General features: G+C 38.1%; 1 protein-coding gene across 1 annotated transcript in view; it reads left to right on the forward strand.

The window, feature by feature from the left end:
* The window catches only part of LOC309564274 (solute carrier family 22 member 15-like), a gene marked incomplete at its 3' end in the record, with an annotated part of 458,247 nt that overhangs the window by 75,886 nt on the left and 369,510 nt on the right, over positions 1 to 12,851 (forward strand). Inside the window, exon 2 of the mRNA XM_082268897.1 lies at positions 11,897 to 12,040. Within this exon, the coding sequence (XP_082125023.1) occupies positions 11,897 to 12,040 (144 nt within the window). The remainder of the gene's footprint in view (positions 1 to 11,896; positions 12,041 to 12,851) is intronic.

Below are 12,851 nucleotides of genomic sequence, written 5' to 3' on the forward strand. Positions count from 1 at the left end.
AATATCTTATTGCTATCATCTAGTCTATATGTGATAGGGTGATCATGCATGGTCTCAATTTGATCAGTATTTTATTTTGCATTTAACTATACACTTTCTAGAGACATATCTTGTTTGTGTTTAAAGTTATGAATTTGTGTGTAAATGTGTTCAATTAACAGAGCTCTTGAATGGATCTGTTTTACGATCCATTAGCCATTATCCTCCTTTGCTTGGTTATGGCTTTACGACCTGGCCTGAGTATCAGAACAGATATCCGTCCAGACATCTGTTCAGATAACGGCTTGTTTGAAGTCGAAGCTCCCTGCATTCCAGGAATTAATTGAGGTAGGGGAGGGGGGCTGTGTGAGTGAGGATCGTTTGTAAGCTGTCATTGCAGAGCTCTAAACAAAATGGTTGCCGTGACAAAATGGTTGCTTGCGACAGCTTTTAGGATATCCAGTGCAGGATATCATTACAGGGACAACCCAAAATTTGTGATTTTTCTTTCACTTTCAATAATAATAGTAAACAGGACAAATAAAGAATGTTAATCTCCCTAACAGGAGCACAGACGGCAATAAAATCTTACAACCCTTTTCCACTCTATTCAAAACTAAAAAAAAAAAGTTTTGCCTTTAGTTATACTTTAACCGTTAGAAGCACTTTAGGAAAAAAATTCCTGGGTCTCTCAAAGTACAAAAAAGAAAAAAGGGTGTCTTTTACTTACCCTACAATTGGCTCTTATTCTGCTTGGTCACAAGCAATAATCTTGACTGTTGGAGGTGGGGTTATACAGGAGCTGGATTAATGTTTGTTTGCCAGTATCTCAACCTCCTGTAATGTGGCAGTATAATCTGACTATTTAAAAAAATATATAATTCCTGTGTCCCTCATTGGACTTTAATAAAAATAGTTTATGGGAAGTACATCAATTGTATTAGAAATGCTAAGGGTATTTTCTTAAAATTGCTCACTGGCCATCTTATATTGTTAATTTTAACATACAGGACCATTCAATTCTTTTGTTAACTGTTACAGTCTCTACTAGTTAAATATTCATTTATGTTTGCTTTATACCCTACTGTTAAATGCTACAGAATATGATGGACCTATTATGTATAAAAGATAATATGAATGGGGATTTGGGCTTTGCTCTTAGCTTGTTTGTAGTCATATCATGCAAACAGAGTCCAGCTTGTCCAGTCCCCAGGAGCTAAAATCACTAAAAGTTCTGTTTACTAACTCTCATAACGATAACAGAGATGCAGTAATGCTGTCGTATAGTTCCACATTCCACTATTAAAGCAGACCTAAACCCTGATATGGTCCCTGTTTAAATGCACCACACTGTGAATTTGTAAACTGCAGGAAAAAGTTTTTTACATGCGCCTATTACTCACAACAAGCTTGGTCCATAAACCAGTGGTCATAAACCAGAGGATGTTCTTAGGCAGAGCATTTTTTTGCCTGGTTCAGCCAGGCATGTCAAACTGATATTTTTTGCACTGGATGTGGCCCTCTCACTACTTTGTTTTGGCTTCCTTTACACTGAATATGGCCCCAGTTCCCCAGTTTATAAAGACTACAATTTATGACTATGACTTTATAATTTTGCAGGTAAACACTTCAAAGAATGTTTTATGTTCCTTTCCTCTGTGATAAAATGTAAGTTGTGGCCATTTGAAGAATTGTTTAGCTAATTTCTGCCAACTGTTTTATTTGAGTTTAATATACCTGGGTAAAGCAGAGCCATAAAATTAGGGGCTCTGCCTAAAAATCCTTCACCGTTGATGACTGCACTAATGTTACTCCCTTGCCATGGCTAGATTTGTGATTAGAAATTGGATCAAGCTAGTTATGAGTGCTGGCTGCAACAAAAAAAAATAGTTTTAGGCCCTATTCACATATTGGTGTTTTCAGTACATTGTAAATCAGATGTTTTCCACAACGCGCTTACCATGGTGCCATTCATTTTATATTGCACCCCAACGCACTGTTACTGTAGGGGGCAATACACTTGCACTGCAACACAAAAAACTCTGCATTAAAATCTAAGGTGCATATCTGATATATAGTGCATAAAGGTGCACTGCCAGCCCATTCAGATAAATTGGGTGCTTTAGGTTATATTTTGCATTCATGCAACAGATTGTGCAGGGAAGGCCTAGTACTCTTCTAACAACCTAGCACATCTGGGAAGATGTAAACAAGCAGGGTTCATAACCGGGATTAGGTCTAATTTAAAGCTGAAGTTTAGGTATGGCAATTTTTGCTTATGTACATTGGTATTGGTCCAGTTTGGCATAATGTTAAGTATGTATGTGCTATACATGTGGGATCACTGTGGAAGCTGAAAATCTATGATCTTCACTAGTTCTCAAACTTTAAATTGAATCTACAAAAATCAAAAGCAATAAACATCAACGTCCCCCAGGCAGTGATGGACATGCTTCAGCACCATTTCCATTCGACTGGTCCTCAGGACACGTAAAATACCTCGGGATCACACACCTAACATGGGAGACTTGTTCCAAGCCAACTTTCCCCAATTTCTGACCCAGACTAGGAGAGAGTTGAATGCATAGTCCACTAAATTAAAGTCCTGGTTCAGAAGCAGAAGTGCATTTAAAATGACTAAACTCACCCATCTAGTCTATTTATGCCAAACACTTCCAGTGCACATCCCTAGCCACTTTCTTAGACAATTATGGAGTGAATTTTTGGAAATTCTTATGAGCAGGCAAGGCAAACAAAGTCCAGCAGAAACTCCTGACCAGGCTCAAACATTTGGGTTGTATTGGTCTCCCCGAGACATTTAAACACCACAAGGCGGCACACGTCTCAGATCCTGAGCTGGTGTATTCCAAACCAGACAATGCAATGTGTTCAATTTGTGCAATGTTTTTTGTTACCCTAACAATATGAGAGTTAATTTATCTCAGACAATATTTGGGTTAAAAATGAGAGTTCTATGACTGTGAATGAAAACTTTAACACAACAATTATTTATTTGTATAGGGTTTGAAAAGCCTACGTAATTTACAACAATCCAACTATTGTACATACTACAAAATGTATAATATTCCTAGTTTAACTGAACAAATACCATGCATAGAGTATAGACTCATATACACACACACTATGACCGACACAAATAAAATATACAATGTAAACCCTTAATCCTTCATAATTACCTTTAGTGATGGCTCTCGCTCTCCCATGCCAAACAGGATGTCACCCTCTCTCACCGAATCTAATATAGACCCATCTCCCATAGTCTTGTATAGGGCAATTCTCATTGGTTCAGCTATCATGCTCTGTTCTTTCCTGTGGGCGTATATCTTTCAGGATAGGACCATTTCCCCCTCCCATAGTTACGCCTCTTTCTAACCACTCCTCTCTGTTTGGGGGGGGGGGGGGTTTACTCCTCACTGTGGAGTAGCTCTGAAATGGCTACTTAAGATATGCAAGATGTGTCCTTGAAACCTGTGGCCCCAGAAATTCTAGCTTCCAAAGATGTAATCACAGGATGATACTATCAGTATGTGTTTATATGTAAATAGCAGTTGCCCCCTGGTAGCTCAGGCCTGCATTTTAAATGGACTTGTTAAACAGGTTCCTTGAACTGACTGCCGAAAGGAAGTCCCACAGCTTCATATAATTGACAATCATATCTCAACTAAATGTAAAATCCAAAACTCAATATCTCATACATGTATATATTTACATAAATATTTACAATCTCTACAATGGAGATTTATACATAATCTCCTCATCATCACAACACGGTAAGGGAGATTACGCCTAAATTCAATATGGCAACAGATGCCCGCTTGGGGCCTGCAGAAAGCCAAGGCCCCACATAACATAATGGTTTAGGTGTAATCTCCTTTTGAGCGTTTGTCACTCTATCTGAAATAAAACTAGTTGAAAAAAAAAAAAACTCTATAAACTCTCCGTCTCTACAGACCCACATTCCTGGATCTCAGTGTCAGCAGTTCATTACTTGTTCTGGATGTAATACCTCCATAATGATGGAAGAAAAAAAAATTAAAAAAAATAAAAATACTAAGAGTCCAAACCACAAAAAAAATGAGGATAAGAGTTCTCAATAGTCCAATAATAATAGTATGAAAGTCCATAATGCAAATCTGGTCCTGTTGCTCTTGCTTCTGGGACGGCCTTCCATGGGGATTCCAAATGGATAAAGTGTATTCCGTATAAGGCTATGGACCAGCTTTCCTGGCTTTCTGTGATTATACTTTATTATTGTGGACACAGGTAGGGAGAGAAACATGTGTACTTTTCAGACCTTTGTTTAGCCTTGCTATAGATTTACTGTGACCTAATAGTGAGACCCTTTTTCATTGGAATGTTTATCAATTTGAATAATTACCTCCTTCAGCCAGGTGCTTCTAGATTTTCATCACCCCCTTTATTCATCCATTGTCATATGCCTGCAGATAACTCTGCCCTGCATTCTGCTGGTTACCACTGTGTGGTGTGTGACCCTTCAAGTCTCCAGGGGGGTTCTGTTGCTACCCGCAACTCACCACTGACTCTGTTTACTGAAACTGTGTTCAGTTATCCAAACCCCGGTGGGCTCTTCGCTGGTGCCACACAATTGTGCACGTAGTTTCGTCCTTTGCTAACGTATGTAGCTACTGTAGGAGTCATGCATTTTGGCAGGCTGTGAGACAGAGATCATTCCTTTAGCAGGCTCCGAACAGAGTAGGCAGTGTCAACCAAGCAGACAAAATTAGGTAATGTCAGAATGCAGATAAGTGTGATGTCACCAGCTACTCGTGGCTTCGGGAATCACTAAATTACATTACTTTTAAGTACAATTGTACTATACCAGGTCAGCTATTTGCCAATCACTATGAGTCTCACAAGTCCCAGTATATCTATATGATATGCAAGCGATGCTCTTTGAACTTAATCATGGCACCCAAAAAAATTGACAAATGATTTTAATGTGGAGAGAAAGAAAAAAAAAAACTGACTACATGTGATGACTGCCACATATTTGAGCTGTAGAGCGGACTTTGTGTACCATGTACAAAAAAAACAATTGTTGAGTGACTGTTGCCCAAAACCTGGTGTTATTGTTCCTATTGCCATAGTTGGTAATCGCTAAATGACTAGAGGGAGCTTCAATAAATGTATATAACACAATTATTCCATGGTGGAAGGGATACAAAACTGTTGTGAACTGGCCCATAAACACAATGCTCTATGAAAGCTTTAATATGCTATACCAATATTTCACTGTTCTCACTATAATGTTCCCCATACTCCCCTCTTTTTTTTTTTATAGCAAAACCAAAAATATGGAATCACCCCACAAATTAAGGTGATAAAGGAAAGAAAGAGAAATAGTTACCAAAAAAAAATTAGAATAATAAAAAAATTAAAAATAAAATCAATAATAAACAAATATATAAAAAATAAAAATAAAATAAAAAAAATGATATTAAAAAAGGAAATAAAGATTAAAATAAATAAAAAAATAATTAAAAAAAATAAAATTAAAAACGTACAGATTTGGTGCTGGCTCAACATTACCTTTGCCCTACACCTTTCTCTTTTTACAGAGAAATGAAGTGGTATGTTTGTTCAAAACAAAAAAAATCAAAATGCTTGTAAACTTTGCAGTTATTCAAAAAGACACTCCCTGTATGGTAGGGAATTACCATATCAATTAGTCTTCTTTTAACATGACTGTGGAAGTCAGACCTTGAAAAAACAATACAACCCCTGTGTACTTCAGGCTTTGAAAAACAAAAAAAAAAAAATGTACAGAGAGAAACTCTGGTTTATGAAAGAGACACCACAAAAAAAAAAATATATATATATTTTTGAATGACGGTAATTACTCCAATTCAGAGGCGTCTCCTTACAGCATGCATAAACAAAAAAAACATGCTATACGGTCCTCTGTGTTATTTTTGTTCCTAAACAATATTGTCATGTCTGGGACATATCTGCCTTGTCCACCGATGTTGGTTTGTGTATTGTTCCTAAAATACAAGACTAAGAGATGATTAATAACACCTTACTCAACCTCTTATGAGAGGTTCTTAATAACAGACTTCCAGCAGAGGTAATGAATCAATCTCGACAGTACATTAAAAAAAAACATGTTAAGACACCCCCACATATACTCTGTTGATAAAAGGAACAAAAAAAAAAACAAAACACAAAATATAAGATGCCATAAGGTACAAAATAATGTGTTATGTAGTTTCTGAGTATCAGAGTGAATGAAAACTTCACTCCAAGCCCCAGGAAAAGACAAAAGAGAAACAACAACAAAAAAATTCCTACAGTTTCTGCATGTTCTAATGATTGAGATCGCCTATCTGTGCACAGTTTTTTGAAAATTTTAGAAACTCTTTGGTACCAGTACTGAGCTCATTACAAAAGAAATTAAAAGCGAAAGCATGCGCGTTATTGTGATCACAATTCTTATTGATGGTCATTGACCCATGGTCTGTTCAGACCCCTGAAAAAAATGTTGGTTTACTCATAGACATTTCCTACATATCCATTACCTCACACAGACACACCCATTCATTGAGATTAAATGCAATACGTTATGGATAGGGAGTAGAGAAAAGAACCATAAATTAGGAAATAAACATGGAAAACAAAAAACTTACATGTAATTTAACTATGGCATAAAAGAAAACAGACACAGCAAGTCTGTTGTTTTGCCAAATTTTTAACCTTTCTGAAATAAAGAGAAACATAAAAAAGAATAATACAATGAACTCCTAGTACCTAGCCTAGAATACATTACCTTTGTTAGGTGTGTGTGTTTTTAGGTATATATATATATATACACATCTCTATACACCCCTGCTTTATGGGTAAGTATTTTTTTTTATGAATTCACTGAGCCTGTAAAATATAAACTTATAGATGAAAGTTAGTAATCTAGCCGTTTTCCATAAAACATACTGAAATCAAACCATACAACATTCTAGACCACCAAAATATAAGTTATATTCTTTGTTTCCCCATTCCTATTTGGGATCTTTCCACTGTGCAAATTCCTCCTTCCTTATCTTTCCAATTCAAGGATTCGATAAACGTTTTTTTAAAAGTGTGGAATTCTCTGACAAAATCATCTCTTTCCACTTTTAGCTGTTGAATTTCATACCGCAAATATTCATTCTCAGCGTGCATAGTTGCGGAAGGAATGCCTGATCTGATCTTTTCATATTTTGTACTCCTAGGCCAGGTTCCCCAGCGTGGTAAATACACTTCAACTTCCCGCCTCTGGGTCCTATATTGATTGGGTGTCACCATCTTTTCACCAAGGGACATACAAAATTTTGCAATGTGGCCAAATAATCCGCATGTGTAGCATTTTACCTTTTGTAATGTTTTAACTGGTCTCTTAACCACTGGTGTAGTTATAGACTGTGAATATTCAATGCCTACAACTGGATTAGCAACTTTTTCTGGCAGTGTACCAGATAATGGGGCACTTTCATTAGAGCTCCCCCCTTCCACTGAGTTTCTCAGCCTAGCACAAGTTTCTGATGGGGATACTTTCCTGTTGCCTCTAGGAATACCCAAACCAGTTGCATTGCAATCCCTGGTATGGGGAAATTGGACCAGCCGCTCCTGACATGAGGGTGCAGACAACCATATACCTTTATTATCTGCCTCTGTCTGACTATTTGCTAGCTGGTCACTATCTCTCAGGCCTTTATTGTTGTCTCTGGTTGTTTGCTGGTGGCTGACATTAGAATTTGTTATAGCAACTTGTAAGTTACTAATAGTATTTTTGGCTAATTGCAGATCCTCCTTTTAAGGATGTATTTTGCACCATTAAATGGTTGTAGTTCTTGGCCAACCAGCAGGCAGCAAAAAGTAATGCAGTCTTACCCTCACGTTTGCTGTATTTTTTCACTGTTAGCTTTAAATTTACATACTGTTGGGCCCATTCCCATGGGTTTTTAGAAACCTCCATGGCTTTTATCATCGTCTCTCTATCTTTAGCTTTATCCATCTTGGCAATCAATTTCTCCATGTTTTGGAGTAACCCCACAGATGTTTACACTAGAATGTGCAACTGGGTAGAGACACACAAATTAAAATAACAATAGTATCTCCTTGACTCGGCTGACTCTCCTCCCAAAACACAATAGAGCGAGCACCATAGAGCACGTAGCCAGCTACAAACACTAGGGAGTTCCCCAGAAACCAGCCTCTAGGTAGACAATAGAAGGGTAAACAATGTGGTGTTTATACCAATGGGTTACCTCCCAATTCAGTTTGCAAAAGGTAAACAGACTTAAATCTACTACAACTGAAATGTATCAAGTACTCGGCAGGGTGACCTGTGTTTAAAAAGAAAATCCAGGTCTAAAAGACTATGCTAAATGCAACCTATTTTAGACTTTTTCAAATAATTAAAAAAACTTTTTATCCTGATATTCGCTTCAATACCCAACTTTCCACAGTTTGGTATTTTAACGTGGTTTAACCCAGATCAAACTTACTATACCATGATTCTGCCAGATAGTTTTTAATCTGACCACCATGATGAACAAAGCCTACCAAAACTTGTTGAACTTTTTCATCAACACCACCAAACACAATAGAAGACCAGCATATCAAGTTTTTTTTGTTATTAAAAACACAAACAAAAAAAATAATGATACAAAGATTAAAAACAAAAATAAAATAAAAAAAATTAAAACCAGCTAAGACTTGTTGAAACTTGTCAACAAAGAACACAAGAGAGGACAAGAATCAAGTACTTCCTTTGCGTCTTTAAAACAAAAACAAAATAATTAAAAGACAAATAACAAAAAAAACATTAAAAATTGAAGAAAAACTATTAAAACCAAGAACACAGATTTGTTTGAACCTTCTTCAACAAAAGAACACAAGAGGCAGCCTGAATCAAGCTAGTCCTTTGTGTCTTTAAAACAAAAAACTAGAAATTGTGAGATTTTTCAAAACTCAACAATAAAAACGACACCCTTTCAGTGGTTTTCAAATAACAACTTCATCCATAAAGCCACCGCAAGACATGATGCTTGGTAAGCTTTCACAGAACAAAACAAAAAATAAAAACAAAATTTTCCCGTCAAAGATATATCCTCCCAATTACAGTGACCGGTCTGCAAAAGTTCATCTGATATATATAACCATAATTATGGGAATTTAAAAAAAAAAAAAAAAAAAAAAACTGTGGTGTATCCTTTTCTAATACCCACTAAAACAATTTTTCATTGTTTTTCCTAGATTAATTGCTGTGGCCTTCAGACTACCGGGAAACTGCCTCAGTTTAAACCCAGCTCAATAACCTTACCCAAATCTTGGTATTTGCTGTATTAAATATTTTCAGACTGTTCAATGTTTCATGATTGCCAATTATGTTACCCTAACAATATGAGAGTTAATTTATCTCAGACAATATTTGGGTTAAAAATTAGAGTTCTATGACTGTGAATGAAAACTTTAACACAACAATTATTTATTTGTATAGGGTTTGAAAAGCCTACGTAATTTACAACAATCCAACTATTGTACATACTACAAAATGTATAATATTCCTAGTTTAACTGAACAAATACCATGCATAGAGTATAGACTCATATACACACACACTATGACCGACACAAATAAAATATACAATGTAAACCCTTAATCCTTCATAATTACCTTTAGTGATGGCTCTCGCTCTCCCATGCCAAACAGGAAGTCACCCTCTCTCACCGAATCTAATATAAACCCATCTCCCATAGCCTTGTATAGGGCAATTCTCATTGGTTCAGCTATCATGCTCTGTTCTTTCCTGTGGGCGTATATCTTTCAGGATAGGACCATTTCCCCCTCCCATAGTTACGCCTCTTTCTAACCACTCCTCTCTGTTTGGGGGGGGGGGGGTTTACTCCTCACTGTGAAGTAGCTCTGAAATGTCTACAATTCAATATGGCAACATTTTTCTGAATACGTTCTAGGGAGCCTCCCTTGGTTACATTTGGATACCCCTAGCCAGCTTCTCGGTCATCTGATGATCAGAATAAAAGTAGCTCTAGTAAAATCGCTTAGACCCTTTGTCATATCAGACACTCATCCCTCTGGGCTAACTCTGGTAATCTCACACCCCAGCTTTGCATTGGGACTCAACAATGAGTCCTTCTTACCCAACCTCTAAGAGCAGAAATATAGTTTGATACACATTTTCCAGGACAGTACTTGGCTGTCCCTAGCGGGAATTGAGTCAATGTTTGAATCTCCTCTTCCACTATGGAAGTAATGCAATTACAACATTTTATCTCCCACAATTTTGGAATGATGACCACGCTACCCAACCCACTTGGAATTTGAAAAATGATGTCTTGATAAGATGATTCCATGGACTATTTCAGTCATACCACAGATTGTCCTCCCTACCAAATTCAACACCTCTTAAATATCTTATATAGTGGAAAGCAGACCTTTACACTTCCTTTAGTGATGAACAGTGTGACCGAATCATACAAATGACCCACAAGGTTTCTGTCTCATGCAGTATTTGAACATTTCTAGGTGGTATAGGGTATCTTAAACCCTCTAAAAGCTATAGTGTTCCCTGCTGGTGATGCCTAGAGGAGGAGGGTACCATGCTCCACATATTCTTGTCCTGTAACAAGGTGCAGAGCTTCTGTTCCCAGGTTAAACATTGAATTTCAAAATGAATCACTGACATCTCTTACTAGAAGATGCAGGGGCATTTCTCCACCTAACCCCTCTATCTCTGAAACGGTATAAACACTCATTATTGATTCATTTACTCACCACCATAAAGGCATGCAATCCAGCATGCTGGAGAAAAACATCCACACCACCCATCAGTCTGTGGTTTGCAATTACCGAAATTAAACACATGGAGGGACTGATGGCCTTGGCCAACCATATGGATGGACACTTTAGCCTAACCTCAGAAGCTGCCTAGCTAGGTGAAATTTATTTATTCATGTGCGAAGGGGGACCGGTAGCGACACTTTCCTACCTACCTTTGCCACAACTCTTATCCTACTCTCACCCCATTTTTCGTTTTTTTTCATTTGCACACCTTGGGCCTATTTCAGTAGTAGCTCAGTGGTGCGCAAAGGAGCCCTAGTGGACAAAAGACTGTCCCAGTTAACCTCCACTACATGCCTCCTAGTGTCTATCGGATGTATGATTGGGCATTTGTAAACTGTATTCACAAATCTTTCAATCTATATTGTGCCCTTGCAGATTCGATATATCCATTGTTATCACTGAGGTTGATATTGAATACCTTGATCTCCAAGTTGAGATCTTTTGTGTTTTCTTTTGTTCTGTATGTAAGGCTCCGTTCACATGTCAGCGTATGGATCGCGGGCAGAATCGCCGCGATTCCGCCCGCGATCCAGAGATTATTGCAAATCGTGGAACGCCTGTGCGTTGCCCGTGATTTGCAATAGCCCCCCAAACGCTGAGCGATGTTGCTGCGATTTCCGCCTGCTGAATCGCGGTAACATCGCGCAAAAAAATCGCGGGACGCAATACGCTCCAAAGAAGCTCTTGTACTTTTTTGGGCGTAATGCGTCCCACGATTTTTTTTGCGCGATGTTACCGCAATTCGGCAGGCGGAAATCGCGGCAACATCGCTCAGCGTTTGGGGGGCTATTGCAAATCACGGGCAACGCACAGGCGTCCCCCGATTTGCAATAATCTCCGGATCGCGGGCGGGATCGCGCCACGATCCATACGCTGACATGTGAACGGAGCCTAAGGAAAAAATCAATAAATAAAGAATTAAAAAAAACTGCCATACTTGAACTTTATAAAGGTTATATTCATATTTTTATTAAAAAAGTATACACAAAAATGACATTGTCCCTTTTAACTGATGATCTGGTTTCCTTGCTGTTAGGTGTATGTGGCTTTTCAGTCGATGTTGATTGTCATTGTGGGCGCTGCACCAGAATATCAGATTGATAAGGAAGAAGGCCTCAGTGATGAAGACTTTATCAAGCATGTCCGATATGCAAACAACTTCACCTCCATAGTATCTGAGGCAAGTATCATTCTGAATGTTTGAAGGGAGCAAGGTAGATAAGAAATGTAATTTCTAAGCTGATAATTTCTTAGCCTTATCATTTTTTAAAAGATAAATGTACTGTATAAGCTAGTATTGTGTCTGTGTTCCTTTGTTTAACCTAGATCAATGCTAAAGGAAAGGAAGACTCTACATTTAACCCCGTTTTATGTATTGTACCCTACACTTAGCATAGCCACATTATGGTGTTTGATTATTTGCATCCTCCAAAATGTTTCTAATATAGGGTTTGATTTAATAAGGATCAACCAGTTACACCAAAAAAAAAAAAAAGTTTTCACATAGATCACTTAAAGTGATACTAAAGACTAAAAATAACAAATGGGTTACACTTACCTGCTCTGTGCAGTGGTTTTGCACAGAGCAGCCCAGATCCTCCTTTTATCGGGTCCCTCGTCAGCTCTCCTGGCCCCTCCCTCCTGCTGAGTGCCCCCAAAGCAAGCAGCTTGCTCTGGGGGCACCTGAGCCGAGCCGCTGCTCAATGTGTCCATTCGGACAGGGAACTGTGGATCGGCCCAGCCCCTTCTCTCTCCTTATTAGCTCACTGACTTTGACAGCAGCAGGAGTCAATGGCACCCGCTGTGTGTGTCTTGTTCATTTAGGAGGGAGAGTCCCGGATAGTCGAGTCTCTTGTTCAACATCGCTGGATTTAGATGGGGCTCAGGTAAGGATTAGGGGGAGCTGCTGCATACAGAAGGTTTGTTTATCTCAATGCAGGGAATGCATTATGATAAAAAATCCTTCTGCCTTTAAAAACCAATATATGGGT

The sequence above is a fragment of the Pelophylax lessonae genome (assembly GCF_965119305.1).
Source record: "Pelophylax lessonae genome assembly, chromosome: 9".
Lineage (NCBI taxonomy): Eukaryota > Metazoa > Chordata > Amphibia > Anura > Ranidae > Pelophylax > Pelophylax lessonae.